Source organism: Agrilus planipennis, unplaced genomic scaffold (genome assembly GCF_000699045.2).
Source record: "Agrilus planipennis isolate EAB-ADULT unplaced genomic scaffold, Apla_2.0 scaffold3, whole genome shotgun sequence".
NCBI classification, from domain to species: Eukaryota; Metazoa; Arthropoda; class Insecta; order Coleoptera; family Buprestidae; genus Agrilus; species Agrilus planipennis.
Window position 1 is genome coordinate 821,828 of NW_020442460.1, and position 18,977 is coordinate 840,804.

General features: G+C 36.6%; 1 protein-coding gene and 1 long non-coding RNA gene across 2 annotated transcripts in view; one reads left to right on the forward strand and one right to left on the reverse strand.

The window, feature by feature from the left end:
- LOC108737802 (unconventional myosin-XV) overlaps nt 1-18,977 on the forward strand; it is a 72,606-nt gene that overhangs the window by 35,928 nt on the left and 17,701 nt on the right. Inside the window, exons 4-16 of the mRNA XM_025980620.1 lie at nt 564-969; nt 1,030-1,408; nt 1,463-1,871; nt 1,929-2,155; nt 2,258-2,476; nt 2,532-2,620; nt 5,192-5,577; nt 5,636-6,234; nt 6,295-6,520; nt 6,578-6,817; nt 6,874-9,814; nt 9,885-10,339; nt 10,600-10,833. Of these exons, the coding sequence (XP_025836405.1) occupies nt 564-969; nt 1,030-1,408; nt 1,463-1,871; nt 1,929-2,155; nt 2,258-2,476; nt 2,532-2,620; nt 5,192-5,577; nt 5,636-6,234; nt 6,295-6,520; nt 6,578-6,817; nt 6,874-9,814; nt 9,885-10,339; nt 10,600-10,833 (6,810 nt within the window). The remainder of the gene's footprint in view (nt 1-563; nt 970-1,029; nt 1,409-1,462; nt 1,872-1,928; nt 2,156-2,257; nt 2,477-2,531; nt 2,621-5,191; nt 5,578-5,635; nt 6,235-6,294; nt 6,521-6,577; nt 6,818-6,873; nt 9,815-9,884; nt 10,340-10,599; nt 10,834-18,977) is intronic.
- Nucleotides 10,735-18,977, reverse strand: part of LOC112906461 — a 20,905-nt gene continuing 12,662 nt past the window's right edge. Inside the window, exon 4 of the long non-coding RNA XR_003232369.1 lies at nt 10,735-10,819. This is a non-coding gene — a long non-coding RNA (uncharacterized LOC112906461). The remainder of the gene's footprint in view (nt 10,820-18,977) is intronic.

Consider the following 18,977-nt stretch of genomic DNA (forward strand, 5'->3'; position numbering starts at 1 on the left):
CCAATTCTTTAGTTCTTTTATTTCATACAGATATGGGTTCTTTTAAAATACTTTTGCAATTTGTAAATGATGATCATCACGCCTTGTAGAAGTACATACACTGTCAAGCTCCAATTCTTTAGTGAATAGTAGCCAGAACGGTTTCGTTTTTCTTCCATAGCAGAAAACAAGATGGCCTTCGAATTAGAATACAATTGTGAAACTGTACTTTGATAAAAATCCATCAGATGTAGTATAACAGAGCGATTCTTAGAAGAAGTAATATCTACTAGCGAGAAACTTAATGTATTTTACAATTTATTTGATGTCTAATTGCAAACAATTAAATATTTTGATTATACTCCTCTTTTGATCAAAATGTACTCGTTATATGACATTGCAATTTATCCCATAAAGTGTTTTATGTTTAGGAAACATGAACGAATAACTTTTGATTAGCTTCAATTAAATTTGGTGTAACTCTCTCCATTTGAAACACAAACAACCAATAAGAATGTTTAAGAACCAATATGAAACTTTAATTGTCTTCTTCTCCGAAATCTATAAATTTGTGTAATGTTTAGGTTGTTGTTATCAGCGGAGAAAGTGGATCTGGCAAAACCGAATCCACAAAACTAGTCATGCAATATTTAGCAGCAGTAGCACCTTCCGGCCCAAGAGGTCAAACGTTAGTGACCGAGCAGATTCTAGAAGCAGCACCCTTACTGGAAGCTTTCGGAAACGCTAGAACAACTCGGAACGATAACAGTTCTCGATTTGGAAAATATCTGGAAGTCTATTTCAAAACCGGGGCCATAGTAGGAGCTAAAGTTACACAGTACTTATTAGAAAAGTCTAGAATAGTGACGCATGCTCCTGGAGAAAGGAATTATCATGTTTTTTACGAACTTCTGGGAGGATTGAATAATACAGAGAAGCAAAAGTATGGGTTGGTTGATGCTGACAAATACTTCTACTTAAACCAAGGAGGTGAGTGTTTCTTTAACTACTTATGATTACATAAGGTATACTCTAATTGTGATATTTTAGGAACGGATTGCTCCGCTGGCCACTCCGGAACTGGAGCTGATTGGGCAACACTAACTAAAGCCATGCAGGTTTTGGGAGTCGGTGACTCTGAACTGGATGGCATTGTTAAAGTTCTTGCATCCGTTCTGCATTTAGGAAATATATATTTTCATCGTCGACAATTAAGGCATGGACAAGAGGGTGTTGAAGTGGGATCTGATGCTGAAATTAAATGGGCTGCACACTTATTACAAATATCTCCGTCGGGACTTCAAAGAGCCTTGACCACAAGAATGACCGAAGCGAGGGCAGAAAGGGTACATTCTCCATTAACCATTGATCAAGCTCTTGATGCTCGAGATGCATTTGCTAAAGCACTTTATTCGGCTTTGTTTAATTGGTGAGACATAGTTCGAAATAATTTACCATATATATTATATGAAATTCTTTTTAGGTTGGTGGCAAGAATAAATTCGATAGTACAAAGAGGAGGTTTGCACGATGCCGCCAGGATTTGCCTTTTAGACATATTTGGATTTGAAAATTTTTCCGAAAATTCATTCGAACAACTGTGTATCAACTTTGCGTCCGAATCTCTGCAGTTATACTTTAATAAACATGTATTTAAGCTTGAACAACAGGAATACGCCAGAGAAAAGTTAAAATGGTCTCCACTGACATGGATTGATAATACACCCGTGATTCACTTGTTAGCGAAGAAACCTGTTGGAATTCTTCATCTATTGGATGACGAAAGCAACTTTCCCAAAGCTTCCGATGCGTCCTTTTTAGAAAAGTGCCATTATAATCATGCTCTAAACGAAAATTATTGCAGACCAAGAGTAGGAGGTAGAGAATTTGGGGTAATTTAAAGCATGGAATATTGTATACATCAACTTGTGTTAACCATTTTGTTGTAGATACGACATTTTGCTGGGCAAGTGTGGTATTCCGCGGAGGGATTTTTAGAAAAAAATAGAGACGTATTAAGACCAGAAGTGGTGGAATTATTAGCTTCAAGTAAAGAACCATTAGTCAATGCATTCGCTAAACCACTTTTAACCCAAGCTCAAACAAGAACTCTTCCTCGAGGAACAGACGGAAGATTCGTCACCATGAAACCGAGAACTCCAACAGTTGCAGCAAGGTACTATTTTACATTATGAAACTCGTTTGATTCATGTTCTTCCTGATTATGCCCATCTATAAAGTCGTAATTGATTCGTCATATTGACTCGTTACTTTCAAGGTTTACAGACAGCTTACATCAATTAATTGAATCGATGAGCAAGTGCAACCCATTATTTATACGCTGCATTAAACCAAACAACGACAAGCAACCTATGAAGTTTGACATGCCGACAGTTCTGGAGCAGTTGAGATACTTGGGAATGTTGGACACCATTCGAATACGACAATCTGGTTATCCGATTAGAATGAAATTTCAACATTTTGCTGAAAGATTCAGGTATTTAATAGAAGAAGAAAAGCGAAGCGTAATATTTAATACTGCTGTATTGTAGGTATCTTCTTCCTGGTGGAATACCACGTGGAGCTCCATTTAAAGACCTATGCAGAAGTATTTTGGAGCAAATGCCTCCCACTGGAACAGGCAAGTCAAATTACACCAACTTTTGCATTTTTTTAAAGGAACTATTGAAGAATTTGTCTTTTTCCGAAACCAGTATTCCTATGAAAATTGGAATGGATAGTTCTGTGACTTCTAGGTCGAAATGATTTTAGAGAGATTAGTTTCTCATAATCATTCATTGTTACGATTACACACAATTTGTGCTTTAATTAAATACATAAAATATTCTTATCACCCCTTTATCTCATCACTCATGTCTTGTTTGAGATACAATAATAAACATGATGTGTTTGCATACGACGCAGTCGCCATTTAGATTGTCTGGATTTACAAAATTAGGACACATTATAAACCATTTACAATAAATGATAATAATGATTTTTCCAAACCAACTTCTACCACCACTTTGACGAAATGATTCTAGAGAGACTAGTTTCTCTAATGAATCAAGAGTCATGATTAGCACAGTGCTTCTTAAATAGTAGAGATGTACTTAATCATTTCACTAGCGGAAAGAACATATTTTTAACTCCTTTTTCCTAATTAATACTTGAACGCCTGTTTCATTTGAGATATCGATGTTTGTGTTGTCTAAGACCACCATGTTATCGTGTTAAAATGATTGCAGAGGGATTTGTATCTCAAATTATTCATGATGATCTCGTGATTAGTAGGAATGGTGCTCTCTATGTAAATGTCAGAGATGTAGTTATTCCTCTGGCAGAAAAAAATATACTTTTCAACCCTTCATCTTAATCAATACTTGTCTGTGTTGTCAGTTTTGCATGAGATCTTAATATTTCTTGTTTGAACACGAAGTAAATAGTTTCGATTTGGACAGAACCAAAATATACTGCTTTCTCAGTCTTATTAACACAATCATTAACGAAAATTAAAATGGAAAGTTATTTCCAAAACAACTCCCAAAACCACCATGTCAAAACAATTTTAGAGAGATTAGTTTCTCTAAGAATTGAATCAAGACTCATAATTATATTAGCACTAATAATATCTTTTAAATATCATTTCCAAAACAACTCCCAAAACCACCACGTCAAGACAATTTTAGAGAGATTAGTTTCTCTAAGAATTGAATCAAGACTCATAATTATATTAGCACTAATAATATCTTTTAAATATCATTTCCAAAACAACTCCCAAAACCACCACGTCAAGACAATTTTAGAGAGATTAGTTTCTCTAAGAATTGAATCAAGACTCATAATTATATTAGCACTAATAATATCTTTTAAATATCATTTCCAAAACAACTCCCAAAACCACCACGTCAAGACAATTTTAGAGAGATTAGTTTCTCTAAGAATTGAATCAAGACTCATAATTATATTAGCACTAATAATATCTTTTAAATATCATTTCCAAAACAACTCCCAAAACCACCACGTCAAGACAATTTTAGAGAGATTAGTTTCTCTAAGAATTGAATCAAGACTCATAATTATATTAGCACTAATAATATCTTTTAAATATCATTTCCAAAACAACTCCCAAAACCACCACGTCAAGACAATTTTAGAGAGATTAGTTTCTCTAAGAATTGAATCAAGACTCATAATTATATTAGCACTAATAATATCTTTTAAATATCATTTCCAAAACAACTCCCAAAACCACCACGTCAAGACAATTTTAGAGAGATTAGTTTCTCTAAGAATTGAATCAAGACTCATAATTATATTAGCACTAATAATATCTTTTAAATATCATTTCCAAAACAACTCCCAAAACCACCACGTCAAGACAATTTTAGAGAGATTAGTTTCTCTAAGAATTGAATCAAGACTCATAATTATATTAGCACTAATAATATCTTTTAAATATCATTTCCAAAACAACTCCCAAAACCACCACGTCAAGACAATTTTAGAGAGATTAGTTTCTCTAAGAATTGAATCAAGACTCATAATTATATTAGCACTAATAATATCTTTTAAATATCATTTCCAAAACAACTCCCAAAACCACCACGTCAAGACAATTTTAGAGAGATTAGTTTCTCTAAGAATTGAATCAAGACTCATAATTATATTAGCACTAATAATATCTTTTAAATATCATTTCCAAAACAACTCCCAAAACCACCACGTCAAGACAATTTTAGAGAGATTAGTCTCTCTAAGAATTGAATCAAGACTCATAATTATATTAGCACTAATAATGCCTTTTAAATACCAGAATAGAATTTCCTTTTTACCGGTTTCATTTGGTTAATATATTAACGATCCTTTTACTTGAGATCTCTTATTCTATGAATAATTTGAGTAAAAGAAGCTGTCACTTGTATTCAGATCAAAATAATCAAGTTGTTTGTTATTCATTAAAATATCGACACGTTTACGAATGAAATTTAGAAAAAGTATTTTGTATGGGATCTCATGTTAAATAAATCTCTAATTGTTTGAGAAACGTTTTGGATTAGATGAACTCTATACTTCTTACTTTGACAAGATACTCATCAATGTCCAAAAACTTAGCTTTTACTGAACGTTAAAATTCTCTTACTTTTTCTGTTTGGCAAATACATAGATGGATTACTCATTTGATAAACAATTGTTCACCTTCCGTTTGCAGCTGGTCCAGACTATCAACTAGGAGCTACGCGAATTTTCTTGCGCGAAAGTTTGGAGCGTCAACTTGAAATAGCCAGAAACGAAATAATCAAAGATTCGGCAATTACAATTCAAAAACATATTAAGGGTTATCTAGAACGGAAAAAGTACAAACAGCTTCAAAAAAGCGCCGTCACCATCCAAAAGTATTGGCGTGGAAAAGCTCAAAGGGAAAAGTACAGAAAAATTCGGAAAGGGGTTATTAAAACTCAAGCCCTTTATCGGGGACGCAAGGAGCGGAAACGATATGCGCAAAGAAAAGCAGAATATAAAAGGAGAATGGAAGCAGAAAGGTTAGCGCAGGAAAGGGCTAAACAAAGAGCAGCCAGGGAGCAGGAGCAAATGAAGGTAAGTTAAATAACCAAAAAGGCAACCTATTTCAACACTGACATGTTAATTTACATAGCAAATGCGTCAACACCAAGAGAACGAGAAGCAGATGCAAAGTTATCATTTGCAACAGCAACAACAACAACAAAGATTGGTAAAGGGAAACATTCACCATCTAGAAATCCCTGCAGAGCTAGCATTTGTATTTTCAAAACTTGACAGTTACGTGCCTCCCCACACGGAGAAAAATTTGATAAAGGTTGTGGGTGGAGTCACTGGATCAGAACAACAGTTAGAACTGCCTAGCGATCTCAAGCAATTTGACTTTAATAAATTTAACTCAGTCTACCTAAAAGGAACTGAGTTTGGATACAGAAAGGACCCCATATCTGCTCCGTTTCTTTCGAAAGCAGCAGCTAAAGACAAAGACTTCCAGGATTCCGTGGCACTGTTTAAACTTATTCTCCGATGGTCTAATGATGCCCAATTGAGTGGATCAAGAGAAAAAGCTTTAGCAGATTATATAGTTCATAAGGGTCTCGGATCAAGAGGATTGAGGGATGAATTGCTAATTCAACTATGCAATCAGACAAAGAACAATGATAATTCAGAAAGAATTTGGCAATTAATGGCGCACTGTCTCAGCTGCTTCCAACCAAGCCTTCCATTAAGCAAGTAAGTTGTATTTGTGATACATTTTGAAGATTATCGTAAAGAGCATTTTTCCACTTTCAGGTACCTCTTGAAATATATTACGGACTATGCTACACCCTCGTATAGAGAAATTTTACAAAGAAAACTTCAAAAAGGACTTCATAAATCTCCTCATTCCCGGGTGTATCCTCCAAACTTCTTGGAATGGAGAAGTACCCGACAACACACAAACATGGCTCTTGCTTTAACTTTACCTGATGGTACAGTTAACACCGTTAGTGTCGACTCATGGACTACATGCGAAGAGGTAAATAAACCACGTTCCCAGTGATTGCCCCAGGTATACTTTAAATTTCGTTTCCAGGCTGCATCACTAGCAATAAATGTGCTGGGCATTCCTCCTGATGGCTGGTCTGTATCGTTAGATGATGCAGGTATTGTGAATGATGGAAATGGTTTAGACTACATTTTGGACTTTATTTCTGAAATGGAACTTTGTCCAGCATTTCCAGCAACGAAGTCTAATCTGCTCAAAAGCGGAGTACGCCGCTCGTCTCCTACTGAAGTGGACCATCATATTAGTGGTAGTCCAACAAGACCTCAGGTAGAATTGGTATGGCTTATAAGAGTAAAGTATATGACGTTCTATTTTCTATTTAGGTGCCACCTCCTGAACCTCCTGTTGCTCAAAATCGCAAAATATCTCGCGATTCAGTAACGGAAATATCACAAAACATCTTACAAACAGTTCAATCTAGTTCAAGGAAATCTTCTCGTAATACGAACCACGAATACTCCCCTCAAAGAGATTCACCAGGACTGGTTAGTACTCCAACTCGAAAACCATCGCACGAAGCACTGTCACGTAACTCAGCTTTAAACGAACGCTACTTTGACATTGAGAAGATTAGGTCGCGCAGCTTGGATAATCTTCTTAATGAACCAGAACCTACACCATTAGCTAACTTGGGTCTAAGTCACTCAAAGTTAAACGACAGGTACCATTCTGTTGAACAGTTAGCTCCAATTAAACCTGTTCTTTCGAACAATAGTTACATGGCCAAACAGGAAATGGATTTTGAATATCAGGATGCTTCGAGCGTTAGCACATCCAACAGAGGAGGTCCAAGATATATAAAGTCTCACTATTCCGGAAAGAAAGCACCTCCAGGATCGCAAAGCAGCAGAGCGGTAATCGAAAAAACAGAATTCACTGTGAGAAGTTCAGCAATGTCTGATACAAGTGAAGCGCCAAGTTTGGCTAGTCATGTGAGGAGAGTTAGGGTCCCTAGTCAGGCCTCAGATGTTGATCAGTTTTTAGATGAGTTGTTCAGTCCAGTACTGGATGGAAATCTCGACGAATTGAGCGATGCAAGATCACTAGCTGCGAGTATCAAAGGGTGTGGAGATGCACAAATGGAAGAAACTGAAAGCTATCATGATGCCTACACTGACTTCGTTAATGATGTCTTAGGTGATACCGATTCTCTGGACGATTTCGAATTGTCAGATCCTTCAGCGATGGTTCAGAAAATTAAAGGAGGCGGTCAAAAGAATATTCCAGAAAGTGGAACAAAGCAAGGAAAAGTTGTTTTCCAAAACGGGGATAACGCTGATATGGAAAACATTTCCGGAAACGTAGACGATTACATTAGTGATTTATTTAGGCCGATTTTTATCAACGACAGCGTTAAAATGCTTGGGGAAAAAGAAACATTAGTAGAAAGCATTAAAGGCGGTGGAACGACTCATCAGTCAAATATTCCCAGCGGTTCCGGATACAATTTCACCCCAGTTACAACTCCCTTAGTATCTCCTCAACCACTCATGATGCCTATGCTAGGTGTTCCCGGACAAGATTCTTTTGTGCCCATGTATAATCTTCCCTTATCTCCAGACGCGGATTTAACATCTTATCAACAGAATCTTCAACGAGCCTTTCTACAGTCCGCTATGGCTCAGAATATACAAATTCAGCAACAACTGCTCGCTCAAAATCAAGCTCTTCAACAACTTCTCAGTCAGCAAGTGCCAGGAACGGAGGTGAAGTTGACTGAAACTGTTCAAACCACCCTAAAAGCTGAAGTTCATCAAACAAACAATAACGAAAGGAAGTCAAGCAAAGCTGGGGTTTCTGGCAATAATAAACTGGCAATTCAGAATGGCACTTCCTCAGAAAACAAAATCCGCAAAGGCAGTACTGAATCAAATGTTAGTATAATAAGTAGGGGTGGAGTTCCGCCACCTCCGCCAATGCCTCCACCGTTACACGAATGTGATCCATCCGAGGTAAGACCATTTATGGATCCATATGGAAGAGCCAAGACAGTTAGAATTGGCAAATGGAGATGGCCACCACCAAAAGATGGGAATGAACAAGAGAACGGTGAAGATTTTATGCACTTCAAATTAAGACAGCACCAACGAAAAATTACTCCCAATAAAGAGCAATTAATTGTTACCAATGGGTATATAAACGAAAACTCTCCACATCAAAGATCTGAAAGTTTTCGAAGCCAAAAATATGAGAGCCACAATATTAGGGAAAGTTTTAAGAAAACTGAAAAATCTTACAATCACAAATCGGAAAATTACCACAGCCATAAAGAAAACGGTCATTACAAATCTGATCAACATCACTCTTCTCAACAACAACCCGCTGAATGGGATGAACTCGAGTTTGAACCGTCCATAAAAGAAGTCGTGCGACATACAAGTAAACAATCTTCGAGAAGAAGTTATGAAGTTGGTGCTGCCAGGCCAACACCAGGAAGCATAGGGAAATTAAAACTTAGTTCAGAAATGAAACAACGACTGGAAATTGTTACTGCGAGCCATTCCGTTAGATCAACAAGTAGTAATGTAGAGAGTTCGTCTCGCAAAATTAACAAATTAGAAGACACAAGGAAAATGATGCTGGAACAACAATTGGCAGGACGTTGGGGGGATTCTGTTGATAGTTCTGGCCTTACAAGTGATCCTCCGAGTCCAGAATTGCCTCCCCACAGTCCTCGAGAAAACTGGACAAGGTCGAATTGGAAACCAGGACCTCCACCTCCGCCTATTGGTCCACCCAATATACCTCCTGCACCTTCCAGTCCGGCCCCGCCACCTCCTGTAAAACCTCAGCAACCACCGCCTCCAATTGAGCCAGTCAGGGATTCTTTTATGGCTCAAAGGCAAGACAGAGATACATTTGGAGTACATCAGAATCAAACAGTTTCTGGTAATTCGAAAAGAAATTCGTTCAGTGCCAACTGGGATATTCAGAATTCGTTTTCACAAAAGACTTCTGAAGAAACGAACTGGACCAAGGACATCGAATCGAATCACAACGAAAGGCCTACCAGAAAATCAAGTTGGGATCAAAGTGAGGTTAGCATCTCGGTGGACAAAGTACGAAAATTATCACAAAAGAATTCGTTTGAGAAATGGGAAACGGAAGAAAAAGCAGCTGACCAGAAACAAAAACCAAGTCAATTCGTAAAAAGGGATGAGCCACACGAAAGACCTACGTTCCGTACACATCAAATGAGCAAGAATGCAAAGGAGAAGGAGAAACGACTATCAGTGTCTACAGTTCACACAGAAAAATTGGAAGGTGAGTGACTCATATTAGTTACGAACATGTACAGGCTATATTTTTATGGGATTGTTTATTAAATTTTCAGGATCTGAATGGCCAGAATTCATGAGACCCATTAAGACTCCACCACCTCAAAAGCCATCCCAGAACAACCCCGTGGAAAACAACCACGAAAACACATTAAAATCACCTTCCAGATTTACCCCATTGGGTGCATCCCCCTCATTGGCATACAACAGAGTACCTTGGTCTTTACGAGTACGAAAAGAAGTTTTTACACCGGCAGAACCCCTTGGACCTTTACCTGCCATCCATCTTATGTTCTGTCAGGTTGTTAACGATGTATTCGGCGTAACATCGTGCCTGAGACTGAGTCAAAGCGATAGGAAAGCTGGGATGAATATGCTTTCCGGGTATGGGGTAAAACCGGAAAATGTAAGTTCGCAGCATAGAGGAAATGTGAAGAGGAGCGTTGTGGAATTGGCAAGGACTTGGCCCTTATACTTTGCAAGATTATTTCCTGTTTCTGGAGCTGCACAGGTTGGTGAACAATGTTTATTTTTAAAAACAAAATAAAAGCTTTTTACCGTAATAAAAATATTAACGTCGTATTTTGTAAATATAGATTATTTTGTTTCTGAATTAGTTACTTCTTTCATTTCTAATGCGTTTGTACTTCACTGAGGGTTAATTAAAAAAAAAAAAAAAAACAGTATAACAAAAAAAATTTTTTTTTTAAGATTAAAATATTTAAATAGTTTTGGTTACCATTGCATTATACGTATATATTTTTGTTACAGCTATCCGATGTCCAAATTTTGGCTGTGTCCCATTGGGGTATTCATCTTGTAAAGAGGGAATCTAATCACCTCGATGTACTTAGATCATTTCCTTTGAGTAACATCTCGTCAGCCACAGCCCCAAGACCAACAACAATTACCATAGAGACTACTCATGGCAGATTAACTCTGCACTCACCAAAATCCCAACAACTTTCAGAAATGATCACAACATTCTGTTCTGAAAATAGAAAGGTAAGTTTGAACAACAATGTTAATGATTTTTAATTTCAGCAACTATTATTTCTATATAAGCTAACAATGGATGGGCACATAGAAATTGTTTACCGACTGAAAAATTTATTATGCCAAAATTAGTTCAATAATTTCTACTCTGTTTACAACAAAGCAGAAGCCAGTACAATGTCCTGTTTCATCTTGCGCTTCATGTGTTTTATTAGCGAACATAAACGTACTGACGAGTGTATATAATTTACATTAGGTTCTTTGCACGAATTAATTAACAATTAAAGCGTCGCTGTCGTTGGTATAATTGCACGTCGAAACTTTCTCTTTTTCTTCTACAGTTACTACGAAAGGTATTTGATTAGGTACAAAGAAAACTGTGTATTCCATGCATAAGGAAGATGCACACTTTTACTTCGATTTAGAAGCGGCAGACCTTGAAAACAATTCATTAGAGGTGTTTTCTAATAACCACGTAGGTAAGACGTGCACTAATGCCGTAATTAAGAATTCAAAAATGTGTAATGTATCGTCTTTATCTGATCAGATCCGTTAGTAAAAGGTTAAAAGAAGATTATGAATAACAATGAAAATTCATAAGCATTTTATGTATAGAAGTAAAGGCGCTAATTAGCTGGCAAGCACGTAAACCAACGCTGAAGGATGAAGCAAATGTTTGATGTGCTTTGAAAAGGGTTTAAATCCAATGTTTGTTTGTTTGTTTACTACCATTTCACGCCTTAATTACTTAACCGATCATCATGAAATTTTGTACATACATTTTCACAAGTACAGAAAAGGACATAGGGTTGCGCCACCTAGTGGGTATTCTCTGCTACTGAAGTACTTCATGAATTAGACAAAACTTTACAAAAGTACTCATTTCAAGCGGTTAGAGATATGTCCCTTCTCCTTAGCTGGATTCGTGGTGACAAGATTCTAAATTCAATCATATTTTACCTCGTTCTATTTCTGCCTTGCTCATGCCTCATCATCATCAACATAAGGTCGTCAATCCTAAGACTGGTTGGACATGTCTACTGTGTATTTTTTCTATTCGCGCAGGTTTCCTCAAGGTCACAACTCTAACTATTTGAAACGAGTTGTATCACTTTGTCTAACTGAATCGACGATGCAGCTTAATACGTAATAGACGCGCAAACCATAAAAATGAGAACGTTTATGGTCAGAAATTCATCGAAACCATCTGACGCGGACTGCGATTTCGATCTTTTTAGGTCTCATCAGCGTACTATTATCAGTCTCGATAAATTGCTGACTTAACCGATAAAGCTCCTCATGAGCGAGTTTATATTATATCCAAGTGAAGGCAATATATCGCCATCTAGTGAGTATTTGCCGCTACTGAAGTTTTTCATGTGTTAGTCGATACTTTAGAAAGGTCTTATCTAAAACATGAAATACATCAGTACAAAGATGGATATACTTAAGGGTTTTTAGGCTGCAGCTAAGGACCCCGTGGATACAAATGGCTCCCAGCCTATATAGAAAACAATAGACGATATTGTGAAGAATAAAAAAATATCTAAAATTAAAAAAATCGGATTATAAGGTTGGCAACTCTGCGATCAACCAACCCGTGTATACATGTCTATCGAACGGAACGAGGAATTACCCGTCGTTTGTTTTCGATCAGTGTATTTTCTTGCGTGTGGGCATATATTACGGGGGACTTATCGACGTTTATTACCCAACGCAATTTTGTGTTTTCTTTCTTACTTCTGTTCTCGTCGTCAAACTTTGTTACTGTTAGAATGTGTTAAAATACTTTATTGTCCTATTTTCTTCCTATATCTAAATCATTATAGACAACAGTTTTTTGATAAAATTAGGTAAGCCCTTAAGCAGTATTAGCCCACGACCCAAGAAAATTCACGATCCGCCCCTGCTTCAATAACAGTAAATACCCAACAGATGGCGATCTACTTCACTGCATCTACTTGGATATGTAAACTCGCTGTTTAGGAGCTTTATCAGTTTGGTCAGTAATTTTTCCAGGCTTTCTGACCAAGAACTTAATGAACGTTAGTTTATATTGAGGAACTGAGGAATCGAAAAACGATTGACACACTTCAAACAATAATAAATTTGTCTTCCGTAAGTTCTTTCTACATAACTACGGTTGCAAAATTTATTATCTATGTATTAGGATACTTAGTTATACAAATAAGGTTTTTATACAAAGTAAAACTGAAAGTTGTATGAAGAAACATTATTATTACATGTTTTTGTACTATTCCAATGACAGCATAATTATTTAGCATTATCTTTGAATGGAGTATATTACAGTCAAAAGATCTTTTTGAGGACAAGGACTGATCATACAAAACAGTTAGAATAATTTAGCAGCCCGCTATCATTTTTCTTTAGAAATATTGTCAGATACATTTCAAACCGTACATTTTTACTTTGTTGACCTCTTTATTTTTATTAACCAGCATTCGAATCAATCCAACACCGAAATAAACCATTTAAATTTCTTTTTAAAGGCATAGATAAATAAAAAAGCTATTTGTTTTCATAATATATTCATTTAAACATAAAATAGGCAAATCGAACATGTACGCATATTTCCTGTTTTTCCCTTTGGTAATTCTACACTCATTAAGGCTAGGATAAAAATTGTTTATTGCACTAGAATTACAAATAGAAAAACTGTAGAAGCTTTAATATGTACCTGCAAAAGGCACTGAAATGTGAAGAACGCGTGAAACTGTAAAACCAGACTTTAAATTAAGTATTTCGCGCCGGTTCAATCGTTTTCAAACAATTTCCGCTAGTACTCGTTAATTATTATTCTAATGAACTTCTAAAGGTCAAGGGAGCAATGCGAAAATGAAGAATTAGGTATAGTCCTTGATGCAATAATTAATTCCACAGAAACGCAACGAATTTTAAAGGAACAAAACGCGATTAATTACATTAATACGAAGTCTCTTATTTTATTTAATTATATACAATCATTTACGATATAAAACTGTAGTAGCTTCGGTGTCTTAGGATTTTGGGAATTTAGTGGTAACTTTGTTTTCTACAAATTATATAAAGTGAAATACATACACATAAAAATTGCAGAAAATACTACCTCCTGTTTGGATGAATAACTTAACCCTTAATAGGCAACAATTTAATAATCATGTACGAAATCCTTTTACAAGTATAACTGAAATATGGGTCCCCGCAAGGAGGAACTGAGGGCCCTATACTAAGTACATTGCGTCACCTTAGATCGCTCACATTGTGAAATAGTACACTAAGAGGGAACTTTTTGTCTTAAAACTACATAAGCAATTTTATGGGACGCGTTTTTCTTGATATCATATACTAGACATTTCACTAGTCATTAATGTTTTAGGATATGTTCTACTATTCTATGTCACCTTTTTCTTATTGACTTCGTCCTTTGTTGTCATACTCTTTCCAATACTTTCTCACATCAAACCTTTTTTATATCCACGGTATTTCCAAGTCCTTCAAAGAGGGAAGAGCGAGGATCGGTATGACACTTTGATGCACGATGATGCGATGTGGAAGGCAACGGGATACCACCATATTATGATATCCCGAGTAGGGAAGTTTATTAGAAATAGACCAGATAGGTTGGCAGGACACCTTCTCGGGTATGAACGGTTAGTTAGAGACATTAGAAGCAGAAACAGGAGTAAAAAGAAGTAGAATTAGATTAGATTACTGTTCACAAACAATTAAGGATGTGAAGAAATGAGAAGATTAACTCAGGATAGGATAGAGTGGAGGTGCGTGTCCAAACAGTGTTAAACCGAGCGGCATGGCCTAGAGGTTTAGACCATTCGATTCCGGGTCCGTCTGCTTTGGTCCAAGTTTTTCTGTGGTTTCCTTTGATCACTTAGGCAAATGCTAGGGCAGTAATATTCCACAGATAATCTTTCATTCTTTTTTGTCTTCATTTCGTCTGTATCATCTTTCTTACCCAAACCACCCCCCTCCATTCCCACGATTCCTGAAAGGAGGCTGAAGAGGTGCCCTACCTTCCGGTGTAGTCCGGAGGGACTGCCCGCCCACCAGCAGTAGTGACCGGTGGGATAACACACACAAGTTTTTTTTTAACCAGTGTTAAGACTGGCATCCTATGATGATGACGATGAGAATAGAAGTGACCTCTTGCCGTAAAAGTCATTTTCTGAGGTGGAGTAGTCGTCTTCTTAGGTCCAAAAAGAGACTTACTAATTGACGATGACTAGTTTTCTATATTGGTTTCTTCTGTTTTATAAACAATTCTGTTGTCGATATTGATGTCGTTTTAATACAAGATGCACTCATAATCCGCAGAATTTATTTTTGATCTGAAAGCTCTTTCTCCAGTATTTTTCACTGCACTTTTCACTAAACTTTAAGGTCCAATATGTACGTTGATATCAATCATGAAACTACCTACAGTTACTTGAATGTTGAATCATCAACATCATAAACTTGTTTTTGACAATATGAAGTCAAAGAAAAAGAACCAGATTCAAAACAATTCAAATCGCCGGGTATATGAAAACAAAAGAATAAAGAAAAAGGAGTTTTCCTACAATTGATTCCGTTTTCATGCATTTATCGAAACGTGTAACATCAGCAGTTCTACAAAGTGCAACGAACAGCCTTGCGGTCGTCAGCAGTCCGTTCTGTTTCGACCTAAATATAACTCGCTACATCGCTACAGGTCCAGCAAGATTTACTGACCATCAGGTCTGGGTCACCTTAACTATCAGAGCTCAAACTAAAACAACCAACAACGAGTAGCTAACCAACAATGAATAACACCGGCAGAGCGGAACATACTGGTAGAATGTAGTTTTGCAGTGAAGATGTGCAGCACAGTTGAACTTGAAATTGTTTTATTAGTATGGGCATTGTTGTTGTAAATTATTAAATATTAGTCTATTCAGAGTTGTGGTACATGCATGCCGCTTTTCCCCCGTTTTGTACCGGTTACTTTTCATTCCTAGCACTTCGCTAAATCGGTATGAAAATCTCACAATTCGCCGCATTGATTTAGTAGTGTTCGGTTGTGCTTTTACGCGATCGTTTTTCAGTAAATAACGATGAACTTTGCAAGTGTATCTAATATTTTTAATATTCTATTTTAAAAGTGTTTTAATTCAACTGCAAAAATTCTGTGGAAAACGAACTAGAAATAATTTTAATTTAATTTAATGTTTTTAAATATCTGTGAGATTGGATCTGTAGGTAATTAATAATGTTTTATTTTTCAAAAAGTTTTTGACAATAAGTAACTCAAAATTTACTTATCTTATAAATAATTATTAGCTTTCAAAATTTTTAAAATTTTTACGGAATAATTTTCAACAATTGTAGTTGCATTGGGCTGTCGTCATTTTATTTAAACAAGGTTGCAAGAGAGAAGTTTATCTTTTCGTGATTGTAATCGTGCATAATTTCTAGTCAATTATCTCACAGTGAATTAGGACGATAGCTATACGTTTAACTACTGGCCGCAAATGTATTTAACTGTGTTTTCAAATTTAGAATGTGCTGAAAAAGTTTAAAAGTTCATGTAACAGCTGTTTTAATAAAAAAACACATTTCGAACTAAATACGTACTATTAAAAAAGGGGTACCTAATTTTTTTCATTTTCATTTTTCGTTCTGTACAATTTTCCGAAATTTTTATCGTAGATATTATTTTGTAAATTGGATCAGTTAATAAAGAACAGAATTTTTACAGTTTTATTAAAGAACAAATCGAAAGATTAATACAAAATATTCGGATAGGTACTAAAAATTAAAGTGTTTACTGCTACACCAATATTGAAGATGTTCTAAAGGAGATACCCACCAACAGGGGGTAAAAAAAGGGATAAAATGAGTAGAAATAAGTGGCATTATGACACAGCAGAATTCCCCAACATCTGTTCCCATTTGAACTCTGACAGGAAAGACAATTCCTTAGACAGCTTAGCGAGTTCGTCTATACTGAGCGAAAGTTTGAGCGACGATTCGCAAGAATCAGATTATGGAACAGAAACTAAACAGAATCCATTTTTCGCCAATGGAAAAGGTCAAATCGGACCATGGGCGAGACACTCGTGTAGCACTACAACCTCCAAGAAATCAGAGTCTGATAGTTATTTTGAAGATGTTGGGAATGAATTGGAATTTGATAATAAGAAGGATGGACTAATGAGCAGAATGGATCCAATACCTGAAGAGAACGAACCCAAAGTGTCTGTCAAGGAGATATTAGCACGCTTTGAAAATTTAAAGGATTGTGATAAAGTTGAACCCATCAGAAAGGAGAAGGAAAAGGAGAGAAAAGCTGTTGAAAATAGTGATGCGAGAAAAGAGGTAAAATAAGAATAATTAAGAAAATTTAGGGAAATACTTTTGTGTTTTATTTAATTTTAAATTGTTTAANAAGAAAACGGTCATTACAAATCTGATCAACATCACTCTTCTCAACAACAACCCGCTGAATGGGATGAACTCGAGTTTGAACCGTCCATAAAAGAAGTCGTGCGACATACAAGTAAACAATCTTCGAGAAGAAGTTATGAAGTTGGTGCTGCCAGGCCAACACCAGGAAGCATAGGGAAATTAAAACTTAGTTCAGAAATGAAACAACGACTGGAAATTGTTACTGCAAGCCATTCCGTTAGATCAACAAGTAGTAATGTAGAGAGTTCGTCTCGCAAAATTAACAAATTAGAAGACACAAGGAAAATGATGCTGGAACAACAATTGGCAGGACGTTGGGGGGATTCTGTTGATAGTTCTGGCCTTACAAGTGATCCTCCGAGTCCAGAATTGCCTCCCCACAGTCCTCGAGAAAACTGGACAAGGTCGAATTGGAAACCAGGACCTCCACCTCCGCCTATTGGTCCACCCAATATACCTCCTGCACCTTCCAGTCCGGCCCCGCCACCTCCTGTAAAACCTCAGCAACCACCGCCTCCAATTGAGCCAGTCAGGGATTCTTTTATGGCTCAAAGGCAAGACAGAGATACATTTGGAGTACATCAGAATCAAACAGTTTCTGGTAATTCGAAAAGAAATTCGTTTAGTGCCAATTGGGATATTCAGAATTCTTTTTCGCAAAAGACTTCTGAAGAAACGAACTGGACCAAGGACATCGAATCGAATCACAACGAAAGGCCTATCAGAAAATCAAGTTGGGATCAAAGTGAGGTTAGCATCTCGGTGGACAAAGTACGAAAATTATCACAAAAGAATTCGTTTGAGAAATGGGAAACGGAAGAAAAAGCAGCTGACCAGAAAGAAAAACCAAGTCAATTCGTAAAAAGGGATGAGCCACACGAAAGACCTACGTTCCGAACACATCAAATGAGCAAGAATGCAAAGGAGAAGGAGAAACGACTATCAGTGTCTACAGTTCACACAGAAAAATTGGAAGGTGAGTGACTCATATTAGTTACGAACATGTACAGGCTATATTTTTATGGGATTGTTTATTAAATTTTCAGGATCTGAATGGCCAGAATTCATGAGACCCATTAAGACTCCACCACCTCAAAAGCCATCCCAGAACAACCCCGTGGAAAACAACCACGAAAACACATTAAAATCACCTTCCAGATTTACCCCATTGGGTGCATCCCCCTCATTGGCATACAACAGAGTACCTTGGTCTTTACGAGTACGAAAAGAAGTTTTTACACCGGCAGAACCCCTTGGACCTTTACCTGCCATCCATCTTATGTTCTGTCAGGTTGTTAACGATGTATTCGGCGTAACATCGTGCCTGAGACTGAGTCAAAGCGATAGGAAAGCTGGGATGAATATGCTTTCCGGGTATGGGGTAAAACCGGAAAATGTAAGTTCGCAGCATAGAGGAAATGTGAAGAGGAGCGTTGTGGAATTGGCAAGGACTTGGCCCTTATACTTTGCAAGATTATTTCCTGTTTCTGGAGCTGCACAGGTTGGTGAACAATGTTTATTTTTAAAAACAAAATAAAAGCTTTTTACCGTAATAAAAATATTAACGTCGTATTTTGTAAATATAGATTATTTTGTTTCTGAATTAGTTACTTCTTTCATTTCTAATGCGTTTGTACTTCACTGAGGGTTAATTAAAAAAAAAAAAAAAACAGTATAACAAAAAAAATTTTTTTTTTAAGATTAAAATATTT